General features: G+C 38.1%; 1 protein-coding gene across 3 annotated transcripts in view; it reads right to left on the reverse strand.

Moving 5' to 3' along the window:
- MMS22L (MMS22 like, DNA repair protein) overlaps nucleotides 1-24,934 on the reverse strand; it is a 99,303-nt gene that overhangs the window by 52,662 nt on the left and 21,707 nt on the right. For 2 of the 3 annotated variants that reach the window (XM_076333276.1, XM_076333277.1), the window contains exons 11-14: nucleotides 20,501-20,563; nucleotides 14,070-14,189; nucleotides 13,444-13,670; nucleotides 10,438-10,947 (exon numbers count right to left, since the gene is read on the reverse strand). In XM_076333276.1, coding sequence (XP_076189391.1) covers nucleotides 10,438-10,947; nucleotides 13,444-13,670; nucleotides 14,070-14,189; nucleotides 20,501-20,563 — 920 coding nt within the window. The remainder of the gene's footprint in view (nucleotides 1-10,437; nucleotides 10,948-13,443; nucleotides 13,671-14,069; nucleotides 14,190-20,500; nucleotides 20,564-24,934) is intronic. The other variant, XM_076333278.1, reaches the window with a different exon arrangement.

Below are 24,934 nucleotides of genomic sequence, written 5' to 3' on the forward strand. Positions count from 1 at the left end.
TGAAAATATTTGCTTTTATTCTCATGATTGACTTTTTGTAAGGGAAACAAGACTGCAAAAAGCAGTAAAAGAAAACCTCATTGTCCTGGCAAGCACATATGTACTTGCCTGTTCTCCCCTTCTCCTGTCCCTCAATAAAAGATGACACACAGCCCCGGCTGCAGCGAACGCTCCTGCTGCGTGCATAATGGCTGCCGTGGCTGCCTGTGTAGTCCCTGCATTACCATATAGAGAACCAGAAGGTTTCTGTTTCTTAACGTGGATTTGCAAGTATACACATTAAACCAGAGACTTCATACCACTCTTTGATAACAGCCAGAAATTAATAAATGACCAGAACTGTTTGACAAAAAAAAGTTCACTCAGGTATTTTCAGAGAGAATTAGCACAGCTGTACTATCGGAGCCTGCGACAAGCCCACGGTTACCTCTCTGTTCCCTACAGTGAGGGGCTGCAGCCTTGATTATGTCTGTACCTTCCAGCCATTGGCAGGGTCTCAGCATTGCCCTAAGGCTTTAATTAACCCCGATTAGAGATAAACAGGGCCTTCTGGTGGTGAAAAAGAGGAGAGAACAGACAGTACCTTCAGCTTATCAGAGAACTAAGTAAATCACAAACTGTTTTTACCTTTCTCTTCTTGCTCCTCCCAGTAACGTCAGGAAGGGACCCCCACAAGAACATGAGATGATGCACGATGTACACATTGCAGAGTATGGTCTACTCTTTCCATTTTGTTTTTAAGGAGGGTAGGGTGACATACTATTTCAGGCTTATTTCACATTAGGCACGTTTTCACTGTCCCTGGTTTAGTACCACTGGAAAGGAAGCTGGAGCACTTAGGCATTGGCAATTAACGGCACTTGGACTTGCTCCAAGCCAAATACAACATGACAACACACACGTACATGCCCTGTTATCAGTTAGCTTTCTTTAGAAAATGTCTAAAAAAAGCATTTTCAAAGTAGGTTTTTTTAGACAGATTTCAAGACTTGAACACAAAACCACCGAAAACCCAGCACCCTCTTCAGGAGGGCCACTGTGCTGCACACACAGCATGAGCCACCCTCACACTCCCACCCCAGAAATTCCAAGAACTAGGAGGATACAGAACCACTGAACAGGTTCAACTTTTTCCTCCCCTAATAGAAAGGGGAAATTAAAAACAGTGCGGATACTACAAATCAAAATGAAGGACAGATTTCCAAAGTTAAATTTTATGGCAGATTACAGTTTCAGGTACAGTTTCTTTACCTTCTGATTTCACTGAGTTTTTGTTCTGTAAGGAAAAGCACAGAATACTGTTTAGGAAGCATCCTTTCTAATCAATCACCAGCCACATCGAGTGCTCCTTAATATCAAATCACAGAAACATCAATGAAGGCCTGGGTACCATCTCGAGAGTCATTTAGGGAGTTCATCTCAGCAGTCTGGTAAGCTTACAAAGACTACCCTCTGGCAAATGTTTGTCTAATGCATTGTCTAAAAAGTAAAAAAAAAATGAAACTCGATTCCACAACTCTCTCTTGCAGTCTGCCAGAGTGTTGACATTTGCAGCCTACTCTAAATAACTACACTAAACTTCTGCCCCAAATTAAGCCAATTCCTTCTTTACTGGCATGGAGAACAACAGACAACTTGTCTTCTTTGCAACATCCTTTTACATACTGGATAACTTCTAGCATGTCTTCTCTCAACCTTTCCTAGCTAAAATCAGTTCTGTCAAACTTCTACAAACTTCCTACTCTCATCATTCACTTCTGTGACTCTCTCCAATTTTCAATTTATTCGCAAATGTTTTGTGAACTGACATGTCCAGAACTGCATACAGAACTACAGCTAAAGACAGGAGAAGCAGCTCCTCTCACCTGCAGAAGTTTTATTAACACGCCCCAGAATGATATTTACATTTATTTATTTTTTCTTAAGCAGAGTCACATTAAGTCCTGCTTCCTAATATCATACAGGCTGTATGCGTGAGAGAAAGTCACTGTTAAAAGTTAGCCAACAGATGGATTTCAATCAAATTTCAAATTTTCTTACAGCCACTATGGTCTCACAAATTCATGTAAATAAATATCCATGTAAATAGAGGTGAAAACATAAGTACCATGCCCACCCCCCACTCCCTTTTTAAGATACTAGGGAATGCATTTGAACTACCATTCACAATTTTGGTTCTCCTCCCACGCCAGGCAGAAACTGTGCTAGTGCAGGGACAAAATACTGGACCTCGCAGCCACCTGTGCTGAGCGGGCAGCAAAGTCTACAAAGCAGCATCAGGACAGACAGATGGGGTAACAGCTGTGGTAGCTACCTCACTTTAACAACCCCAGATGTGGAGATCCTCTTTGTTTCTCTCACCTCATGGTGCAGACTACCTCCCCATACCTTGACAGTATGGCTGCCACGCCAAGCATTCCATATGTTGTATTAGCATTTCTCCTTCTTAATTTCAGTACTTGGCCTTCACTATTTCCTCTTGCTGATGATTTTTTTCAAAATACCAAAGTAATTCTAAATTCTAGTTCCGCTTCCATTTGAACACAGAGAAATACCCTATAATTTTCATCCATGTACAAGCTCGGATGAACTCTGTAACTCATTTTCATCTACTACAACTAGTTGTGCTAATCAGTTCCTCATTTTGAGTGATCCAAAGTGATATCATTAAACATTGGTAATACTAAGATAATACAAGTAACACTGAAGCCTCACACTAATCACGTTCTTTATGAAAATTTTCTCTCTCATTCCCATAGACTCATACCATTTTACAGTAAAACTGTTTGTAGTTGTAAGGCTGCTGTTTTCTTTTCTCTTCCTTTTTTGTTACAATACCTAGAAACAAGTAAACTGGAAGTTGTTTTATGTCCCAGAAGAAATTTCATCGTGAGCAAAAGCATCCCAGGGGAAGAAGAATCAAATGGTATATACCCAGAAAACAGAAAAATAGAAAACAGTAAACAGAAACCACAGAATGTATTTAGATTCATCCCTTCTCTTCATTTAGTCACTGGTTTCATAAAAGCACCAAATTGCTTTTGCTGATGAGGTAGTCCCATAAGTTAGTAGTAAGAGAAGCTGACACTGGTAGTTTACAGCTGTCAGTAACAGAATCTGAAACAAATTTGGAAAAAATTAAGCAAGTGGCTATTTATCATCATTGTAGCTACTACTCAGTTTCCAAAGCACCAGTGATGGAGGTGGGGGGAACAAAACCCAAAAGCTTGTTCTACTGAACCACTGAACTGAATTTTTCAGAACTGCACAAACTACTACAATCTGTGTTGTGTTCAGCACCTGGCAGGTGCTTTGCTTGCTTTTTGCTTTCCTCCATTAAGATAAGCATATGCATGTGTTCAGTTAGCATAAGGATTCTCCTTCGAGTTCATTCGGATTTTTTTTTCTCCTCTTTAAAGGTCAACTTTCTTTAAAACACGCAGGCACAAATTAATTCTCCTCTCCAGAGATCACCTCCTTTCACGGGGGCTAGCAATGGAGAGAAGAGTACCAAGAGAAATATTTTGTGTGAAGCAGAAACACACATGTATGGTTCAGTGCATGTAGATGACTCGTCTAACCATTCTTGAAGATGACAGCGGCTTGCTCTTGTCCCAGAATGTACATTCACTGTTTTATCAATCAGGTTTGCGATTCTCTGCTAAGAGAAGAGACCAGAAACATATGGGAATAGATGGGCAGAGGCACAAAGTGCACTTTGGTATGCTAGAGAGCCTGAGAACGTCTTCCCGAGCCGGCTATCCATCCGTTTTCTCCATCCTTCGGCACAGACTGTCAGTAGGAGGCAGCATCGACTCTGACAGCAGCAGCTCTGCACGGCAAAGTAGTTGGGAGCTAGCTTCATTCTTCTGTCATTATATAAGCAAGATGACACTGTTCTCTAATCCAGCCAAAGCTGATAAGTACCATCAACCTGTCACTTCCTACATTTCAAATTCTAACATTGCAGCATCAAAGAGTTTTTACATTTCGATTTCTTTTGCTGGCAGCGGTCGGTAGCCTCTCATTCTCCCACGGTGTTCTAATGCAGCATTTGCACACCGGGGTTACTCCCAGCCTGAATAGCAGGTCATCCCCTACTCACTGAGCTCATCTGCGGCCCATGTGCTAGGCAATTTAGATCCAATCAGCCCTTATTTAGCTCAAGAGTAATGAGCAGCATAGTGACACAGACTTAAGCCTGACCCTCAGGACACTGCTCATCAAGCAGTAAAACTGTGACAAAATCATTCATCTTCCACCCGCTGGCAAGAAATAATACTCGCACTCACTGTATTACTTTTTCAAGATACAGGAAAAAAAAAAAGTCCTGAATTTTCATGATGTGAGACATTAATTTGCAGAAAGCTGAATTCCCTTAAACCCCCCTGTTGCTATGAGCTCACCAGGGGGAAATAGGCCTTAGGAGACTGAAACGGAATAAAGAAAATTGCTTCAGCTTTCTTTTCATTTTAAATAAGCCTTAAATCTGACAAGAGATATCCTAAAGAGAGAAGAAATATATATCTTGTAAGGTAACGAAGAAACAATCAAAATTAACAGATTAGAAAGCTACTTGCATATAATGGTTTTATTGGCAAAAGTATTTATTTGTTTAACATCCACAATAAAAATATATTCCATATGAAAAGCCATTCTCACACCTTGTGTGAAGAATAAAAGGAGGAAAACTGAGAGGAAAGTTAATTCGGGGAAAATAGTTTCAAAAGTGAGACACTTCCATCAGAAAACAAATCTGCACTTTATGTCCTTCAGGGAGCACATATTTCTCTAAACAGCTGCAAGGTCCCAACCGGCAGGTTCTCAGTACACCTGGATATGATTTTACTCTCTTTTTTTGGTAGGTTTACTCTTTCACAACAGTAAGTCTTGTACTGCTGTCAGGTGGGCCACAAAAAGCTTATGTGGATTAATTTTTGGTAGATAAAATGGATACAATGGGTGAAAGACAGAAAGATGTTTCAATATGTAGCACAGGGGACAGAGCTGTGTATCTTCATGATTGATGTCTTGAGTACTAGACTTGAGTTTCTTTAGTTTCAGGTGTCTACAAGACTGGCTTTGTTTGGGCATCAACAATCAGATGGTCCTTTGACAGCTTTTATTGTTTCAGTTTGTTCTTAAAGTGATTCCAGAATAGAATAGAATTTTTCAGTTGGAAGGGACCTACCACGATCATCTAGTCCAACTGCCTGACCAGTTCAGGGCTGCCAAAAGTTAAAGCACGTTGTTAAGGGCATTGTCCAAATGCCTCTCAAACGCTGACAGGCTTGGGGCATCGACCACCTCTCTAGGAAGCCTGTTCCAGTGTTTGACCACCCTCTCAGTAAAGAAATGATTCCTAATGTCCAGTCTAAACCCCCCCTTGGTGCAGCTTTGAGCTATTCCCACACGTCCTATCACTGGATCTCAGGGAGAAGAGTTCAGCACCTCCCTCTCCACGTCCCCTCCTCAGGAAGCTGTAGAGAGCAATGAGGTCACCCCTCAGCCTCCTTTTCTCCAAACTAGGCAAGCCCAAAGTCCTTAGCCGCTCCTCATAGCATATTCCTTCCAGCCCTTTCACCAGCTTTGTTGCCCTCCTTCTAAGGCCGATGCTCTCTATTACATCCCAAACACCAATATGAAATTGATGTTAATCAATTATTCAGCTCTCACGTGGCCACCTACTGATTCAAGAACACGGACAGTGAGTAGTGGAAGTGACTACTCTTGCAAACCTGAACCAATGCTAGACATACACAGGAACTTTCTATAAGCACAGTATTAGGTTTTACACAGCTCCAGTGCATACTGTATCTCATTTCATTCCTTTGTATAGTAATACTCTCAGAGCAGAGGACACACAATCAAAACACGTCGGTTTTAGCTAGTCATCTTTGAAGATCAGAATACAAGGGACAAAGGTATAAGACCCCCATTATTTTAGACCAAAAAAAATTCCAGAAAAAAAATAATCTCAAATCCCACATAAAGTAGGAGGAAGAGAAAAGAAATTCAGTTTTAATTACCAGAGACACACCCTAAGGCAACAACTGTAGCTAAGAACACATGCAGTATTCCCACAGAAGATGGTAACCGATTACTTTTAAGGATTTAGACACAGCAAACCTCTCAAAATGCTGCTATATTCTAAAGCAGTGCTTGCTTCCCATGCTCTAAAACATTTAGAGACTAGATTTTCTTTACACTCAATTCAAACCTCAGTTTTATTAATGGAATAACTGAACTTTAAAAAAAGCCCTAAAAATACTTCAAACCATAGGTCAAGTTAGCACAGCAAGGCATGCTTGCTCCCCAAGCATAAGATCTATGTTGTGAAGTAAAAAAAAGGAAGGACTTATTTCCTTTTTCCACACAGGTAAACTAAGTTCATAGCAACTTTTAATTACTTTCTAATGGTCACTCATTAAGCCTGCGAGATCTTAGTGCCAAACTAAGATCTTCCGACTCTCGGTTCAGTGGTTTAGCCGCACAGTTGCCCTCTGTGCTTATCAGGACATCACAGCTGGTAGCTCTAAATATACTCACGGGATGGGATGGGTAAGAGAAGACTCATGTTCTTCCAAACTCTTCTGGATACAGTTTTCAGAAGTTCAACATCAGAAAATACATTTTACAAAGACTAACACTAAAACCCCTGAGGGGGAAGAAAAGAAGCAGGGAGGGGGGAGGACCTTTCTATTCTCCTCCTAAGCTTATCTGCTGACTTACACGGTAACAGAGAGGGGGAGAGAGGCTTCTGTTGGTTTCAGAAAGCTTCCCACAGGCTGTTTTCATGGCAAGTATAACGCAAAAAAAATTACAAATGACTATACATTTCCATAGCAAAGATATACTGGATAATCCATTCCTATCGTGATTTCTCTCACAACCTCAAGGCTAGACACACACAAAGAGATAGAAACATCTAGTTCTGCTGTTATCCATCACCCAACTATTAATGTAACTTTTAATTAGAGACAGGTTTACCTGATTAGTATTCCTGCAGAGTTTATGAAATTTACACACTGAAATTTTCAATAACTCTTCATGTCCTTCAACACTGGCAGAACAGTGCAAACAGGCATAAATACGCAAGAATTGTTTTCAAAATAAAATTACCATTTATTATGGTATTAGGTTTGTGGTACTTCCCATTTCTCCTATGGGAATCAGTAGCAAGTCTCCCTGAAACTAGGCAAAGCTGTTTGGAGTACAGCAGTGATTTTACATCTGGGCATGTACTTGCATTTTATAATCCTGTAACTCAGTGCTAATACACTACAAAAACCAAATGCCAACATGATGATAATGAGAGAAAGCTCCTATCGGAGCAATATCTGATTACAATAAAAGACGTTTTAACATGTTTCAAGCACTTCTTTTAAGAATAACATATTTCAATGCCAGAACCTACTGTTTCCAGGCACTCAGCAGATTTCTCTCAGTCTGTGTCCATTTTTAAAGCGTATTCTGTCAAATCCATTAAATGCCTGTATTTTTATTAACCTAGGGTTTCTTTTTGTGTCATAAGGCACCCAGATGATGGGTAGTGCTAGAGATTTGGAACAAATGAAAGCACGCATGGGCAAGCATCCTGCATTTACCTTTCATTAAAGAAGAAAAAAAAACCACCAAGATTTTAAAACACTGCTTAAAAACAGAAACAAAAAATAAAGGAAAAACTTATGTCTGAGCTAGAAGCTGAATGCTCCATGTAAACACAGGAAGGAAGTGCTTTGCATTTTTATTTTGGTGAGTTTCTTGATTGTTTACAGTTTATTTTACATATGTTTCTAAAAAGGAGACTGTATTAAAATACAATCTTACACTTCATACTGAATCTCACTATGAAGATCAAATACTTGCAAGTGCCAGCAAGTAGCATCTTGTTTCCAATTATCCACTCACCACATATCAAAAACTAATAAAAATGAGTTCCCCTGCCAAGTCATAGTTCTATTTAAATATATGGACACCAAAATAATCATAATGATAACAATAAAAAAAAAAGGTGGTTTAAAAAAAGCTTATTTAAAAAAGTCTAAGCATAGGTAAATATAACAATCAAAAGCTACCAGTACGTTTCTAGCAGACAAGAAAAATACATGAAAAACCTGGAAAGGGTTATTTTAAAACACAGTAGTGTAAAAATGGTGAAGGTGGGGGTCTCTCTTCAGATGCCTTTTAAGAAAAAAGAAAGGAAGAAAACAAGCGCAGTTTCAAAACCTTGTATGCCAAGTTTTAGCCCAGAGCAAGTTTTCACTGCTATGTTACAAACCCTTGAAAATAAAGGTGTATAATAGAAATGTTGGCAGACCCTTAACCATAGCAGCATGAATAGCTATAATTACAAGAAGAGCTTTTGGCTACACCTCACTTTGCAAATGAAAGATTGCCATTTTTACAGTATCCTCAAATAAAAGCAACTGGGAAACCTGGAATGCAATTCTAAAATCCAACAAGATACATTAAAGGGGACTGCTAAAACTATTTGACATTTTAAGCTTTAAATTTGAGGCATTTAGTTAACATAACCAAGTCAGTATTTTCATAATGCTACTTAATCAGCAATAAAGAATGCTCCTGTGAGCCATCATCTGGGGTTAGCAGAAAGTGGCATGTGAAGTTATTATTCCCTAACAGCCTAGAGGGAGCTGCTTCTCTCTTTAATCAGTGATCTCACTTCCTTCCTACCTGTAAATTCCCTGTCATACAGTTATAAAATTATTAGAGTGCAGTGTACAGAAAAACTACATTTATGAAAGGCCTACTATCTTGTATCTGCCTGGATTTCAAAAACAGGAGAGAGAACAGCATTGAACCATTTCATCCTTTTCCGAGTTTGCAGACAGACCAGGTCTAATCAGTCTGGTTAAGCCAATAATAGTTTAACATCTGGTTGGCACAAAGTCATCCAAATCTTCTCAATAAAGAAACTGTTTTTTGTGTCATTTTACTTGTATGGCAACAGAGGACTATTTTCAGTGAGTCTGTCAAAGTGGGAGAGAGCAGCAGTAACATTTTCCTGTTCCATACAACCTGAAGATCAAAGCATTTTATAAGCATTAAGGAATTAAGCCTCTCTGTTGATGGGATAAATAGGCAGGTAACAGTAACCAAATGTATAAATACAGAAGCTGAAATAAAGACTAGTTAAAAAAAAGGCTCTAAATCTCTCTCATACCCATTAGTATTTGAGCATGTTGGTAATTCAAATATTTCAGCAGAGCTGCTTTTTGTAAGAAAAGGTACAAATACTGTCCTGTACCTTGTCCGTGATGACCTGAGAAGTCTGTAATGAACATCTGTGCCCTCCTCTGTGTTACAAGAGGACCACATAACACCCAGTTCTGGAAAGCTTCGAAGCAATGCCAAGTTATGAAATAGGCAACTTATACACCAGTCTCAAATTTCTCCCTATTTCATCTTTAAAAACCACACAACAAATGCTATGTATTAGCTAATGGAGAAAATGTCAAAGTATTTTTGAAAGTCTCCAATTTATTCCAGTAAATACATTCAGCTGAACTGAAATAATAAATAATAAATCAACTAAACTTAGTTTCGTGCTTCATCTTTTTTCAAAAAACTGCCTGAAAAACAGTTGTCTTCGGATGTATAAGCTATTGACAGCTGCAGTCAAACTACTAGACAATAACAAAGAACCTAGTTAAAGAGAGAACTTGCATATGGGCCTGACTATTCCTATTATGCACTCTTCCACAGCTCTTTCCACGTATTTCAGTCTTGCACATTTGAAGTAATGGCAGATCAATAGCTGCTTCTTAATATCTTATAAAAAAAGGCAGTTTGGGCTTCAAACTGGAGGACTACCTCTGAAAGGCATCAGTAGACAAAAATATGCTTATTGAAGGGCACTGTGGATGTTGAAAACTGAACTAGTACATCAAAGCAAAACTGCCTGAAAGTGGTAAATATGATTTCCTTCTTTCCTGTGGAACCCTAAACAAGTATTTAAATCTCCATAACTGTTGTATTTGATTGCAACCTTGGTGAAAGAGAAAAAAACAGAATGAAGAGTCTGAAAAATAGAATAGATTGGGGGGGGGGGGGGGGGGAGAGAAAAAACCCAAACACCAAACCCCCTAACTTAAGTAATTTAGTACAGGTAATAATTTTGAAATTTCCATTGCCAAAAGAAAGATGGATGACTTTCTACAGAGCCACTAATTCATAACAAAATATCAGGGATGTCAAACCTAATGTCCTGAAATAGTAAGGAAACATTTCTAAGATTCTAAATGCAGTGAGGTATTGATGGATTTTGAAATTTAACGTATCATTCACAGTCCTCTAGAGATTTCTCTTTCTTTTCACTCTATTTCAGTAAGAAATTAATATGAACTACAGTTTAACCCTAAACACAAAAACCAACATGCCAGTCTATATCCACAATTTAACTAAATAACTTACCGAAGTCTGGCTAGAACAACCTGAAGAAAATTTAGGACCATACTCAGTTCAGCTCCTCGACAAGCAGGCAGCAGCATAGTAAAGCCATCATTTAGCAACTTTTCTTCAGAAAGGCTCAAGTAGCTGCTGGTCTCAAACACTTCTTGGACACCATCAATGTAGGTTGAAAGTAGAGTCCAGAGACTTTGTTTCTGTGTGTAGTCATTTTTAGTTACTAAAAACTCCTTCGCCTTCTCACGGAAAGCATTTGAGAGTTTCTCAGCTAGGACGTTAATGTCCATGTTCTTCTCAACATAAATCAAAAGGAAAGCAAAATGGCCTCTCCAGATGAGAGCTCTCCGAGATACGGTGATGGAAGATGGAGTCAGGAAATCCAGAAGATCCAGCACTCGACTCACTATATCTTCTGTCTCTGCAACAATTGCCAGCATGAGGAACAGGTTAAAAAAGTTCTGCAGCCCCACTTCTGTCAGCTCCTGCATTCTTCTCCGATGGAACTTGGAATAAATTCTACATTGAAAAAACAAACCAAACAAACCAGGAAACAGAAAGTTTCTTCAAGTATGCAATTTTCTATCGGATTGATACACTAAAATTGTGTTTTCATGCTTTTAGTTTACAGTTATCCTCTTCCAATAACCCTTAATTTTTAAATATCCTCTTTTCCCTCCCCTCTGATACTCTTTTGGCTGGTGGAACAAACATGCGATTTCACTTTCTGCTCCCAATACAAGGTACACGTTAAGAGTTTTCAACCCCAGGTACAGCCTAACCTTTCTCCCTACCCAACCTCTAATACAAAGTTGAGCACAATGTTATGAGCAGACTCTCTCTACTTTGTCTGTGACAGGTGTCCTCCATACCATGCCCTCACATCAATCAAACTCGGCCCATGAGGGCTGCTAGGAAAGGAAGTTGCCATGTAGCATCTCTTAGCAACAGCAAAGAATTCCTGTACCCCAACTTCTTCCCTAGAAACTCCCTCATTTCCATGTGGCACAACGAAAATTCCAAAAAGACCAGGGACCCTCCTTCCTTTAGCTACTGATTTCTGTTCTTATGTTATACTCCCACAGCTGCTGCGATCAAAGGCTCACCCACATAACCATCACTGCAGTAAAAGGGAGAGGAAGATTTCTGGTGGAAAGCTCCTTTTCAAAATAGTGCTTCGCCAAAGTCTGTACTGGCCTGCGTATGGGCTGCGGACTACAAGTTTGGAAGAAAACAGGGAAACTGAGGCGTTTGGGAGAGAAACCTCTCTCCAGCAGGAAGATGTTAAGAAACTTTAAGCTGTATTACTTATATGACAGTGCTCAAGTCATACGTAGCTGATGGTGAGAAGCGCTGCTACTTCGAAACTTTAAAGTGGTTGACAAAAAGCAGAAAGCGTTTACATAGGTGCCTTTTCTGTGACCTTTGCTCAGATGTGGACTTTTAAATAAATGTCACCATTCCTACAACAGAGGAATAAGATGAAAATGGCTTGCTTAACTTTTTGATTTGTGTGTTTAAAACCTTGGGTATATCCTTCACCTTCAATTTAAAGTAAGTTCCACATATAGTAGTTAAACATCCATAAATACTGTTTTCCTATTCTATCACCTGGAAAAATAGTTGGAAATGGTGCTGAGGTTATCAAATCTAGCCACCAAAAATTACAGCAAATCCAATTAATGTTGTTTAGTAGTAAATTACTACTGACAAGCATTTATGTTCTTCATGCATCAATTAATGCTTGGTTAGCTGCTGAAAACAGAGTTCATCCCAAAATCATAGCTGTAGGCTGTTAAATTTTGCTACTTGTGTAATTGATTTATTCAAGGTAGAAATGATGAATACTGGTTGAGCAGACTGATACAGTGTATGTTGCGTATTATTATTCCCCCCCTTAAATTAGGGAAAGTAACAAGCTATAATAGCACAAAAATGTAAGTATAATTTGTTTTCAGTAAGAACAGAGCAGGCTAATTAAAATTACTAACTAAAGCAAGACACTGATTCAGCATCCAACAACATATTTGTTTCTATGTAGCTGTAGTAATTTTAAACCTGAACTTTACTGACTGTAACAACTCATGAAGTGTACATAGACATTAGATATATTTTCCCTTTCTGATAGCCAAGATAACCCACCCTTCTTTCTTGGAAGAAACATACCGCATAGCTTTGTAAGGTGTGCATACACATGAGCATTTTTTATATATTTATTGCTTGCATACAAAAAGATTTTATAAATACTTCATAAAATTTTAATTAATTTTATTCTTAATAAAATCCTTTTTTAAAAAAATCAAAATAAAAAACCCAAAACAAAACTAATTCTGTCTTCTATATCCAATGAAAAAAAAAAATTAAAAAGTTAGCACCTGTAATGATCAGTACAATCTCATTACTATAATAAAAGTATATAAAACATCAGGATTTTGATTTAGAGCATATATATATTTTATGGGTTTTTTTATATGATAACTGACCATACCTCTTAATTAATATGTTTCAAAATTAAATGAAAAATTAAAACCCTCACGAAAAAAAACATTGCGAGAAATTTTGGAAACCATGAAAAAGAAAATGGAAATCTAAATGAAATTGCAGGCCTAGCAAGAGCCAGTATGCATGTTCTTGGACAACACATGGCTTACACGCAGCTCAGACAGAATTTCTGTGCTTTAACTACACTACCTGTCTGGCAATAGGGTTGTACCACTGCATAGGTTGCCAGTATACCAAATTCCTGGCCTGTGGGACAAAGTAAATCATCACAGGCTATGGATGCCAAGGTGATTCTTGGACCCAGCTCTGGAACCCTGTCACAGCCTCAGCTGGCAACAGAAACTTCAGGGAACAACTACCTTCTTCAAATTATGAATCACGCTGGATCACTCATCCCCTTTACTTTCTCATGAGCACAGTACCCCCTCTTGTTTTGGTGTGTGGCTGGAAGGGCCATACAGTCTGACTGACTAGACCTCTTACAACATGAGACAAACTAAATAGTAGCCATACCGTCCTTTAATTTGTTTCCAAGGATGCACGCCACTGTTCCCTGTCTCTTCTTTCATCATCCGTGCCAAAATGCTGAGAAAAATGAAGTAACTGTTGCTGGAGTTGTACAGGGCGGGGATCTGCTGTTCACAACAGCAACTTTTCACCAACTCAAGCATTGACAAAGAAGTTTTACTAACATTTGCCAGACCCTTCAGACCAAGCCAAGGAACAGTAAAGCAACTGTTCTAAAAAGAATAAACGAAACCAGAAAAGATGGTAAGTAACAATAAATGTTAATAAGATGCAATAAAAGGGCATGTTCCTACCACAACTCAAAAATTAAAAATGCATTGTAACTATGTGCAAAGTGTTTCTACAAGATCTTAAAATCAGTAGTCCTGATGAAAAATAAGAGTAAAAATATATTATAATTCATTCTATTGTGACATAACGTAATGGACCATGACATACATTTAACCATGATTTCTTAAATAAATATAGCAAATTTAGGGATACTGCCATTGACTAGTCAGTTTTACAAAAGCATAGCAATCAAGTTTGGCTAGACAAGAATCAGAATTAATTGCTAAAAATCGAGGACCGTCCACATGCAATTCTACATTTTTCTATATTCATCTACTTACCAGGTTCTTGCTGTAATAATCCCAGAGTATGGTGACAATAGATAGGTTCAAGTCCCAGAAACTACACAAAGTCAAACAGCACTGAAGATGCATTCGTAAGTGTTCCTCTAATACACCAGCCTTGAAAAGGGAATAAAAAGTTTATTGTAGGAGGGGAGCATCGCCTTGTCTACACGTAAACCCAATACTACCAGACTATTAAGAATAATTTCCTAATATAAAAATTATTTTTAATTATATAATGTTGAGTAAATTAATCTGCTAATACGAGCAATGAACTAGAAGATAAAAGCTGACAATTGCATCCTGCAATCCAGCCAATATAATAGTTCATCATGCACCATTGCAGGCGTCCACGGAGTTGTAGACACATTAAGATAACAGCCAACTCAATATTGTGCGCCTAAGTTGAAACATGACTGCATGGTACAGAACCTCACAAAACAGTAAATGGGCATTAGCTATACTGAATGCATGAGTCAGCTGAACGCTTAAGCCCTTCTGTCACCTAAGTCCAAAGGAAATCTCATTCACCACCGATACAGAGGGAAGGCACAACTGTCTGAGAGCGGATGTTTTTCTTTATAATATTGCAAACAGGAGGATCTTTTCTTTCTGAATCATGTTCCTTCTCAAATCTCTGCAACATGGCTATACTGCTAACATCCCAGACAACTCTAAATCAAGGACAAGTAAGTCTCTGAATACTGGGGGGGGAAAGAAAAAAAAAAAGACAAAAAACTTCCCACACCACTTTTCGAATTCATTGGTTCCAAATTTTGCACACAAAAGGAAAAAGGCTCATAGGAAAGAAAATAGGAAATTCCAAACAATTTGAACAGAGTGAAGCATTCAGGTTGTAACTGTGGGATACTGAGAGTGGGATTCATCTCATCCAGCTTTTGATGTCAGCAAAACTGGACTTGCATCGGAGCTAGGATATTAGGAGCTCCGTGCTCAGACTGAAATCACATGTTTAATCCAGCCTGTTTTAGACACCTACTTTAGGATGATAAGTATAGGATGATAAGTCCTGGAAGGGCTTTATTGTCTCCACTGACTATAGAAGTGGTTTAGTGGACCAGCTTGTGTGTAGTTGTCTTAAGGGAAGGCTTTTACACATGTAAGTCTAACACATCTCTGGGATAGCAGCGAACTTGTTCTGTGACAAGAGAAACCCCTGACCTACTTCTAGCTTTCAAATACATCTAAACACTATACAGGCCTGGAATTTCTAACAGCATAAAATAAGCTAAAGAGGAATAAAAGGGGTAAGAAATATAAAAAAGATACAGGATGAGTTTTACAACTCAAAATCATAGGCCCAGGAAGAGGAATGAAGGAAACCATGCCTTAGATAAGTATTGGGAAGTTATCCCCTTCAGTTCCAATTACAGTGCTAGGTCCTGAATTATGTCCCAAGCTCACCCAGTTCAGACAATGCTTAAATAAATAAATAAATAAATAAATAAATATCACTGATGCCAGGTGATGGGAAAAGATAGCATTAGGTTGTGTTGGGTTTTGTTGGGGTTTTTTTTGGTTTGTTTGGGGGGTTGTTTCTTTGTTTGTTGTTGTTTTAAAATAGTCTTTCATTAAGTACCTGTTACTGGAAAAGCAGGACTTCTGTCTTGCCCACAATGCTACTTCTTATGGCTTACTATGTCTTAGAGCTGCCTTTTTTTCCCCCCTGTTTTCAACGCTACACAAAGGAATTATAACTCATTAACTTATCTCTACCTGGCTATACATTCACGTGTAAAACATTATTTGCTACACTTTATCAGAACACTGTAAACAATTACACCAATCATCTACAATAACTTCTAATCATGTCTGCCTTCTCTTCTCATGAACAATTAATGTAGGGCATATGGCTTCTAAAGTGGTATATTTCTAAAACAACTTGAACATTGAAAAGGCATTTTCAGTTGTCATAGAAAATTATATATTCAACACATGTTTAACAACATAAGAAAAACACTGAAATAGAAAAGAAACTCTTCGAGAGACTCATTAGAAGATGTACAGAATAATAGTTCAAATATATAAAAACAATACTTGAGTATCACCTTTCATTTGTAGGCATTTTTATTATATGACATAACTGTAACTATCAGTAGTCTTCCCAAAATAACAATCTTGCACAAAAAAAACAAGGGACAGAACTGCAGCCATTTTCAACAGCTGCTATTTTGTTTATGAATAAAAGCAAGAGTCTTAATATAAAACAAAAAAATGGCAGCTGAACATATCTATTTCTCTAGAGAGATCTACCCAGTTATGAAAGATGTAAAAAAACCCAAACAAACCCAAACCACCAAACCAACCCCAAACCAAAACACACACCCTTTAGAAAAAGAATGCTTAGTCTTAAAGCTGTAGTTTGCGCATAGGATTATGTTTAGGATCTAATTCAACAAACAATGACTGCTTCAGTCAAATTAATTCAACAATAAACATGGTACTGTGAGCAGCTTCAATTTCAACCATTATTTATCCATCTGACAATAGTTTTAGAACAGTTTCCAAAACCAAGATAGTACTGAAGGCTTTATCTCAAATTTAATATGAAAGAGTTCTCCAGACTTCAAATATCCCTGGGATTAATGGATTCTCTCATTGCTCTTTTGCTTAAAATGGTCTCTTGCACTGCTGGAAGTACTATCAGAACTCTTGAGGTAGTCAGCTTTTAATTTATCGCAGAAGGGAGGAACACCAGATACTATCAAAATGATAGTACTATCTAAACACAACATTTTTCTCTTATGACCTCCTACTGTAGTAACAAAATTGGTTTCCTAGAACTCCAACAAATACTTCTGTATCTCTTTTAGAGTAGAATTAAACAAAAACCATAGTGAAGGTATAACAAAATTGAGGCAGAAATAAAACAACATGAAGCATTTATTTCCTAAAATGAGAGAAGGCTAATAAGACAGACTGCTCTTAGTTCTTATGAACAAAAAAGCTTTTGATTCTCACTTACGATAAAACTTTGTAAATACAGATTCATCTTATACTGTCAATCCATAAATTTAGTCAGTTTGATGTTGCCTAGTATACAAATACACATATGTTCATATTCCTAGTACAACAATTTTCATTTTGTGGTACAAATGGGTCATTAGCCCAGTAACAGAAATCCAAATTACAACAGAAGTAGGGAATACCTCATGTAACTAGTTTCCCCATAAAGGTCCTTTTTTTGTGATACAGATGGGAGATCTTTCACATGAGCAATTGTCTTCAACTCTATCCATCAAGAATTATAAAAAGGAGAGCAGTTTCTGGCTGACAAACTCAGTCTGTCACCTGAAGCTGAAAGGATATATCCAAGGAAGCAGCACTCTACACTTGCCCAGGTATCCATTATTGCTCCTATCTTTATTTACAGCTCACAAATACAGTATTTTTGCCACCCATCTCCATTGGTCCCCTAACCTGAACAGCACTTTCACATCTTTTCCTTGCTCAGAAGCAGGCTGACTATAACCTTATAAAGAAGGAGTTCCTACCTGGAGACAGGGCACTGCAGCACCCCTCTGCCACGTTCACCTGGACATGGGACACCTTCCTCAGGAAGTCTGTATCACCCCCAAAATCAGGCATATGCTGCATGGAGGTGGCTCAGGCTCTCTGCTACCCGCATGAGGGCTGCCCTCTCTGTGCTGGGGATCACTAAACTCAACAGTTTTACTGAAACTACCAAAATGCTGCAGGCTTAACACTCGTTAGTCATTTTTGCATCCCAATACTTAGCTGTCCTAAGGATGTTAAAGCTAACTCCAGCTTCTGCTGATTCATCATCAAAGGTGACCATTCTTTTCTCTACTTTCATGACGCTCCCTTACCCTCAAAAATCCATGTCTGCAACAATGCCTATTAAATAATTTTTTCAGAACATAGAAATTGAAGCTCACATGAAGAGAAATTAACAGTTACTGGTAGGAGAGAGATTATCAATTTACATTACAGATGTATGACCTGCACCTTTTTCAGATGCTTTTGAACACAAAAAACTATGCATACTTGGTTGCATCTCCATTTCCCCCGCATCCTTTGTCTATTCCCATTCTCTTCCTGAACACGTATAGTCTACAAGCTTTTGAAGTTAGGGAGCAACAAGTACAAGTGGATTATGAGGTTGATGGACTTACCACGTACTAAACATGATTAGTTTTTAAGCTCCCATATACTTAAAAATTGAGTTTCTAACCACCAGTTCCTGCCCTCTCTTGCAAATGAGTGATTCGACACTATCATTTCTTCTAACTTATCTTGCACAGCTATGACTGTGCATCTCTAGTATAGATAACAGAGGGCATATGCTGAAAAGGATGGCTCAGGTAGGATTTACTAACAAACTCAAGTCAAGTGGTAGTGGGCAGTATCATCAATACCGTCCTGTTGTTCATTCAAAGAGCACTATTCTCCCTTTTGCTTTTTCCTGCTTCTCCATGTTCCATTTCATTATTGACTTCTTGATATCTCATTGTGCTTCTCATTCCTGCATTTTCTGGTCTCAAAAATAGTCACTCAGCAGATACTTCAGAGATACAAAAGGATAAGATAAAAGGTAAGAGTGGCCACATGAAGCTGACAGATCAACAGAGGAAATGGACATGTCTACTGGTAAAAGAAAATCTCCTTCCTAGACACTGTCAAGAAGGCTGGTGTGCAGGGATAGGAAGCAGGATGCATTTTTTAATAAAAGTACCTACATGTACTTGTGCATGCACATATAGGGACTAATGCTCTCCAAGGACCATTTCCTACAAGCAGCTAACTCCATAATGCAAGAAAAAAAACAATGAACAAAAAAAAAAGGAAATAAACTAGATGGCTCTTTAGACAGTTGGTAATAGTTGCAAACATATACTTGGCAAATGAGGGTTTGTTGTAATTCCAACAGTGGTTGCCTTTAGAAATTAAAACAGATATTTGCCTCTTATTACTGTGTCATGATTGACTCATTATTCAAATCTTCTGAACTTGGCCACCTAGCTGCCTTTCTAAACTGTCTACAATTCAATACTTGTTTAATAGAAGCATCAAAAAGCTGTAAATTTTACGTATATTCGACTTGAGCATCTTTATTCAAAACAATAAGCATTCACAAGAAAAGAGGCATATTTTGAAGAAAAACATAACTACAAGTGTCCTTTTACTATTTCTCAGGTTGCCAACATACAGAAGATGCAACACAGGAAGGTGGCTAATAAGCTACTCACAGTTTTTATGCCTCTTATCTCATCTAAATCTCACCAGTTTCTCACACAGAATGGTAAGTATCCAATAAGTGATGTCATTACTGTAGTTTTAATATATATGCACAGTATATGTATTCAGTTACATACTGTGAAATCATTCAAAAAGAGTTAACCTTTTAAGCTGAAAGACTACAATATCCAATGTTAGAGTTTATGTATAGCATGATTTTTCAACTTTTTAATACCCTATCTATTGTTTCAACTATCCTAACAACTACAAATATCTTTTTGTAAAAACTGTAGTTGTAACAAGTATTGTTCCATACTCCAGCTTCAACCATAGCTGTTGCTACTGCATGAGCAAGGCAGTAATAATAAAAAAAAGAGAACTGATTCCTCTTCTGCTTTCAACAACAGAACTTTGCAGGATTTTTTTTTTATTTCATCTGAGACCAAATACAAAAATAAACATGTTTATTCTCGTCTTAAGCATACACAAATTAAAGAAATTATTTTTATAGGTGTTGCTGATACAGCATTTGCAATTTGTACCATGCAACTTCAGAACAAATTTACAGAGCTGCTACATAACATATTTAAAAATGTGATGAACAGCATATTTAAAAGCATTTTAAAAGGAGGTCAATTCTGACCTCTGGGCCATGAAGCATTGCATTAACAGTTCTGCAGAAAGAAAAATGATAAGGTATGAAATGAGTGCTCAGAAACTAGAACCTTATCAGTAAGAGTTTGATTCAAGCCTGTAAGACAAATTGCTCAGCAAGGCAAGTCACCTTCCTGCTGTGATGAGGATATAGCTGAATTTTCAATGCAACTGACTATCTCCCTCATCATGTCTCCTCAACTTGATATCCTTACATTCAGTATCTGGTTTACATTTTCTAAGCATCCAGTTCTTATTCTGAATACATCTTGTCTGAGTAGCCATATACCTACCCTTCCAAGATAATTATCTTCTTCCTTTATCTGACAATTTAGCATCAAGCACAACTGCTTTAAAGCAAGTGTAACTGCTAACAAGGAGGGAACTGTATACTGCCATAGTTCAGCTACGTCAAGGATGTTCATTTACCTGTGATAAAAACACTAGAATTCCAAAAATACACTTGTTAGTTGGACTTTGTTTCATGCACTGTCTTTTCCTGAAAGCATCCTTGACACTTTACTTGTTCATTATTTCTTCCTTTACACACTTACTTGAGCATCAGTGGATTTTTTAAGGAGTTCTTCCACAAATTTCCAATTGGATTCCTTCTGTTTCTGAAAAATAATGATTATCAGCATGAAATAGCATTTGTATTTCTCACAGGAATCATTCTGTAATAACATGAAAATAAGCAGGCAAGAGATTTCCAGAAATATTTCATTTCATGACAGCGTATTATAGTCATCACTGAAAACAGCTTTTTTGTTTTATGAATGTAATTGATATCTGTCTTAAAAATTAGGCCTCAAAAACAAATAAAGAGCTGAAAATAAAGAGTATGCAATTTAAACTGGTTTAAGTGACTCATTTGCAATCCCAACCTTCACTTTTAGTAAAGAAGCAAAACCTTCAGGCATTTTTGATTAGTACAAGCAGTATGTCTTACAATTTCGTTCTTTAACATTCTGTAAAAAGGAAGATACAAGGGGTAAGAAGGAGGAAAATGCACAATCTCACCTTCTCTTGTTTTTTCCTTTTCAGTAAAAAAAAACCCCACTTCTAACTCATTTTTCCCAGGCCAAACATTAAGGATTGTTTTGCCCAATTCAGTAAGGAATTGGCCACATAGTAATGGCCTATATAGACAGAAAAAGATACAGGGTAGGTCAAATATGGTCCATAATTCATATTCTTAAGCTTGGGAAGACAGATAACTATCCACTTGAATGAACTAGACCATGCTAGTGAAGTAAGAGTTGCATGGCAAAGTATATTAAAAAGGAAGAGGAAAAAAATCTATTTAGGCAAAGTGGGAAAGAAAAGGGTATAAGGTTTTGCAACTAAGGCTATTTCCCAGGAAAAAAATAAAAGGCAACCAAGCCAACGTACTTACAATTGTAGGAGGTCCAAAACTAATCTGTTACACTCAGCTATGTATATAGCTTGTGTAGATGACTAGATGTGTGAACATAGTACTTTCATCGTTGTCCTGCCTTGCTCATTCCCTCCACTATCACAACTGTTAAGCCTTGTAAATCATTCTGCAGATATCTGTCCTTTAAAAGTCTGTAGAGAGCTTACAATAAAGAGCATCTTATGCTTTGGCAATTGAAATATAACTACTTTCCAGCAGCGACATCATCATGCTCCATCCTCCTCTGCTACTGACTACACTACTTAATGCTGTGACTTGGTGACAATTCCACACAGAACTCCAGAGAGTACCAAGAGAATTTTAAAGATGAACTCTTTTTTAAAGATGCACTAATACTTACGTAACACAATTTGACTACTTGGTGGCTTTACATTTTTGCACAACAAGAAAATGAGAATTCTGAAAGATTGCCAATGGTAGCAAGTCGCAGTCTGTAGACTGTTTATGGAACAAATATGAACGAAAGGACAGATTTGCAGAAAGTTACACTAAAGCTGTGATTTCACGATTCAGGAACTTGAGCAGTATCAATTAAGGGGTTCCCACTGCTTTTCCTCATGCTGCCAGCTGCTCTTCCTGCCCTCACAGCTGTAGCGTGCCACTGCTCAGTTGTTCTGGTATTTCTGTTTGTGGGACACAGTGTGAACCAGATCAGTGAACCAACCCAGAGCTTTAGGAGAGAAAGAAAGAATGAAAAAGGGAGGAGGGCCTGACCTAGGTCATAGAATAGGGACACAAATAATTGTGCCAGAACAGCAGAGGGCATATCATGCCTAGGGTGGTAAACAGGACTTCTTAAGCTGTTATTGATGCCAAAGCCTTTGCATTATGAAACCAGAGCTAGCATCCTGTCAGAAGGAGAGGCCACTGCACCAACAAGTAGCCAAGGAGTAAAGGCAGCACTTCAATAATGAGTAAAACCCAGGAAGTGCGCAATCAGCATTCCCAGACAGTTCTGGCTAGTATTTCCATCAGATTTTTATTTTGACTGCTGTATTTTAGAGCTTGATGTTATGTGAATAGCTACACACTGGCATGGTCCTACTGCAGACTCCAAGTAAAGCTAATCAACTGCTCAAAAGCCAGATTTATCAGAGATGAGTAGATATTAGAGAGTCATGCTAAGTGGCTATGAGACTACTGAATGTCTGGATCAGCCTGCTCAGAACATGCTTTTAGCACTCCCATAGTCCAAGGACACATGATTTATACAAAAGGTGTTTATTGCCAAAGTTCCAGCTCATCTGCAGTATGCAGATCACCTTACAAGATCCTGGAGTAATCTAGGGCAAACTCCTGACACCAACTGGAATTGATTACAAGAGTGCACCCAGGTTCAGCCCAAACTCAGGAAAGAATGACACCAACCACCTGCTGCACTCTTTTTTTTAGCCTCAGTTGTCTCTATCTTTTAACAGGCTTGTTTCATTCAAATCCCACTAAATTTACATCCTAACAGTATTCCCTGCTACACTGGCAATATGGCATGACAATATTGCAATTTACAATCCATCCTTGTCAGAGAATACGTAAGAATCTACATCACTTACTCCAAACCTGCTGGCTTACAACATCTTCCCTCCACCCGCAAACAGTCCTAAAATCAACAGAACCTGGAGACCTTACAGTGCATAAAAGTGCTGCTAAAACCAAAAACTTGAGCTGAGACCCTCTGGGTTCACAGGAAGAAACTTTTGCAAGGACTAACAGCTGACTACCTGGAAGAGCCATACTAGGCTTCTCAGCTGGATGTCCATGTTTGCATGTCTTGCCATGTAGTTATTTCAGATTATTCTATTCAAAGGCAAGAATTCTTAGCCCCAAGTAATTCTGCCTATATTTCCCTAGCCCACAGTATATTGAAATTGACCCCTGCAATGTTCAGAAGTAGCAAATTTTCTCATCAGGTCCCATTTGGTTCTTAAATGTACAAATCCTGCTTTTCAGAAGAGTGAAGTGGGACCTGAATGGGGGGTTATGGAAAGAGACGTGTACTGTACATCCTTCAGAATAGACTCTAAGAAACCTAGCCAAAATGTTCTAGTTTAAAAAAATGGTTTCATGTGTATGAAATATATATTCAATATGTATGAATCATTGCATATTTGAAATTACATTATATGAGCTAAAGGGGAAAAAATAAAAAGAAGCAAGTCTGAAACCTATTTAGAATTTTAAAAGCTTTCATAATAACCTCAAGGCCATGCAGACCACATTAAAAAATTGAAAATCTTCCACAGATGACATAGGCTTAGAGGCAATTTTTGCTACAGAGCACATGAATAACCATCATTATGACACATCATCCTCCCACCTCTGATCACAGTTAATTAAAAGAAAGCATGTGTCATGAAGCTATCGCATCAGATGTTTAACCAACAAAACAGGACTACATTGAGCCCTGATGCAATTCCACTGACTTCACAAATTTATATCACGGACTATTTTATCTTATAATGTTCAAAGAATGTTTGAGGCTGTAATTCGGGATTGGAGAACCTAAAGAAATGGTTACCATCAACTATCTATGGAAGATTACATTCTTGTGGTGTGTGAAAAGCCACTGTTGTTACTGATAGATTTTTTGTAAGCACCCATGGCACTTAAGAGAACAGGGATCCCTGGACAAACGCACGCTCAGAAAAACGCGATGCACAGCTAACAGTTTGAAAATAAAGACTACTGGAAACATCAAGAGGAGCGTGCACAGGATGGTCTCATGATTTACAAATCAAGACTTGGAAATTCTCTTCTCCCAGGTGGGCTCTAAGGAAAAAATACTATTTAATCTTGGGCAAGTCACTTCCTGTCACTGCATCTCAGATTCCTACTTTAAGAACAACAGGAATCCTTTTTTCCATTCTACATCTGTTTGGCTTATTTAAATAATATAGTGCCTGGGGCAAAAAAATATCTCTCACGAGGCTAAATACATAGTATGTATCAGTATGAGAGACAGGAAAAAAACCCAATGATCAAAGTAAACAGTATCACTGCATTTTGATTAGGGCATAAAATATAAGAAAGCCAGGATAAATGTCTGCTTCACACTGGTTTCTGTATTCAACCTGGGAATAACCTTTTCTCTCCATCTAAGTTCCTCTAATAAGCAGGGAGTGTAGTAATTCTGTCTTCCCAATGTCCCTCTGAAATGCACTATGGACTGTAGTCCTCCCCCACTAATGGGGCAAAAGCAAGGGAAGCTTGAGACAACCTTCAGTGTAACAATCAGACGTGGTCTGCAATTTTACACTTTATGAATGTTTAAGAAGTTGCTTCATTTTGCCATGGTATTATGAGAAAAGACTGAAGCACGTGATAATGAGCAGCCTGCCATGGGATCCTAAAGGATCTGTCAACCCGTAAGCAGCAGGAGCATAAGCATCCCACATTCATGAAGTCCTCTAGTCACCAGAAATGGTCATGAGTTTTTCAAATAAGTATTCAAGCACTGAGTTACCACACCTTCCCTATCTTTTTTTTTTTTTTTTGACAAGTCAGGGAATTTGCAAAATAAAAATCAATGAAAGTAATTCTTACTTTTACTAAA

This window comes from Aptenodytes patagonicus, chromosome 3, assembly GCF_965638725.1.
Source record: "Aptenodytes patagonicus chromosome 3, bAptPat1.pri.cur, whole genome shotgun sequence".
In the NCBI taxonomy this organism is placed as follows: Eukaryota; Metazoa; Chordata; class Aves; order Sphenisciformes; family Spheniscidae; genus Aptenodytes; species Aptenodytes patagonicus.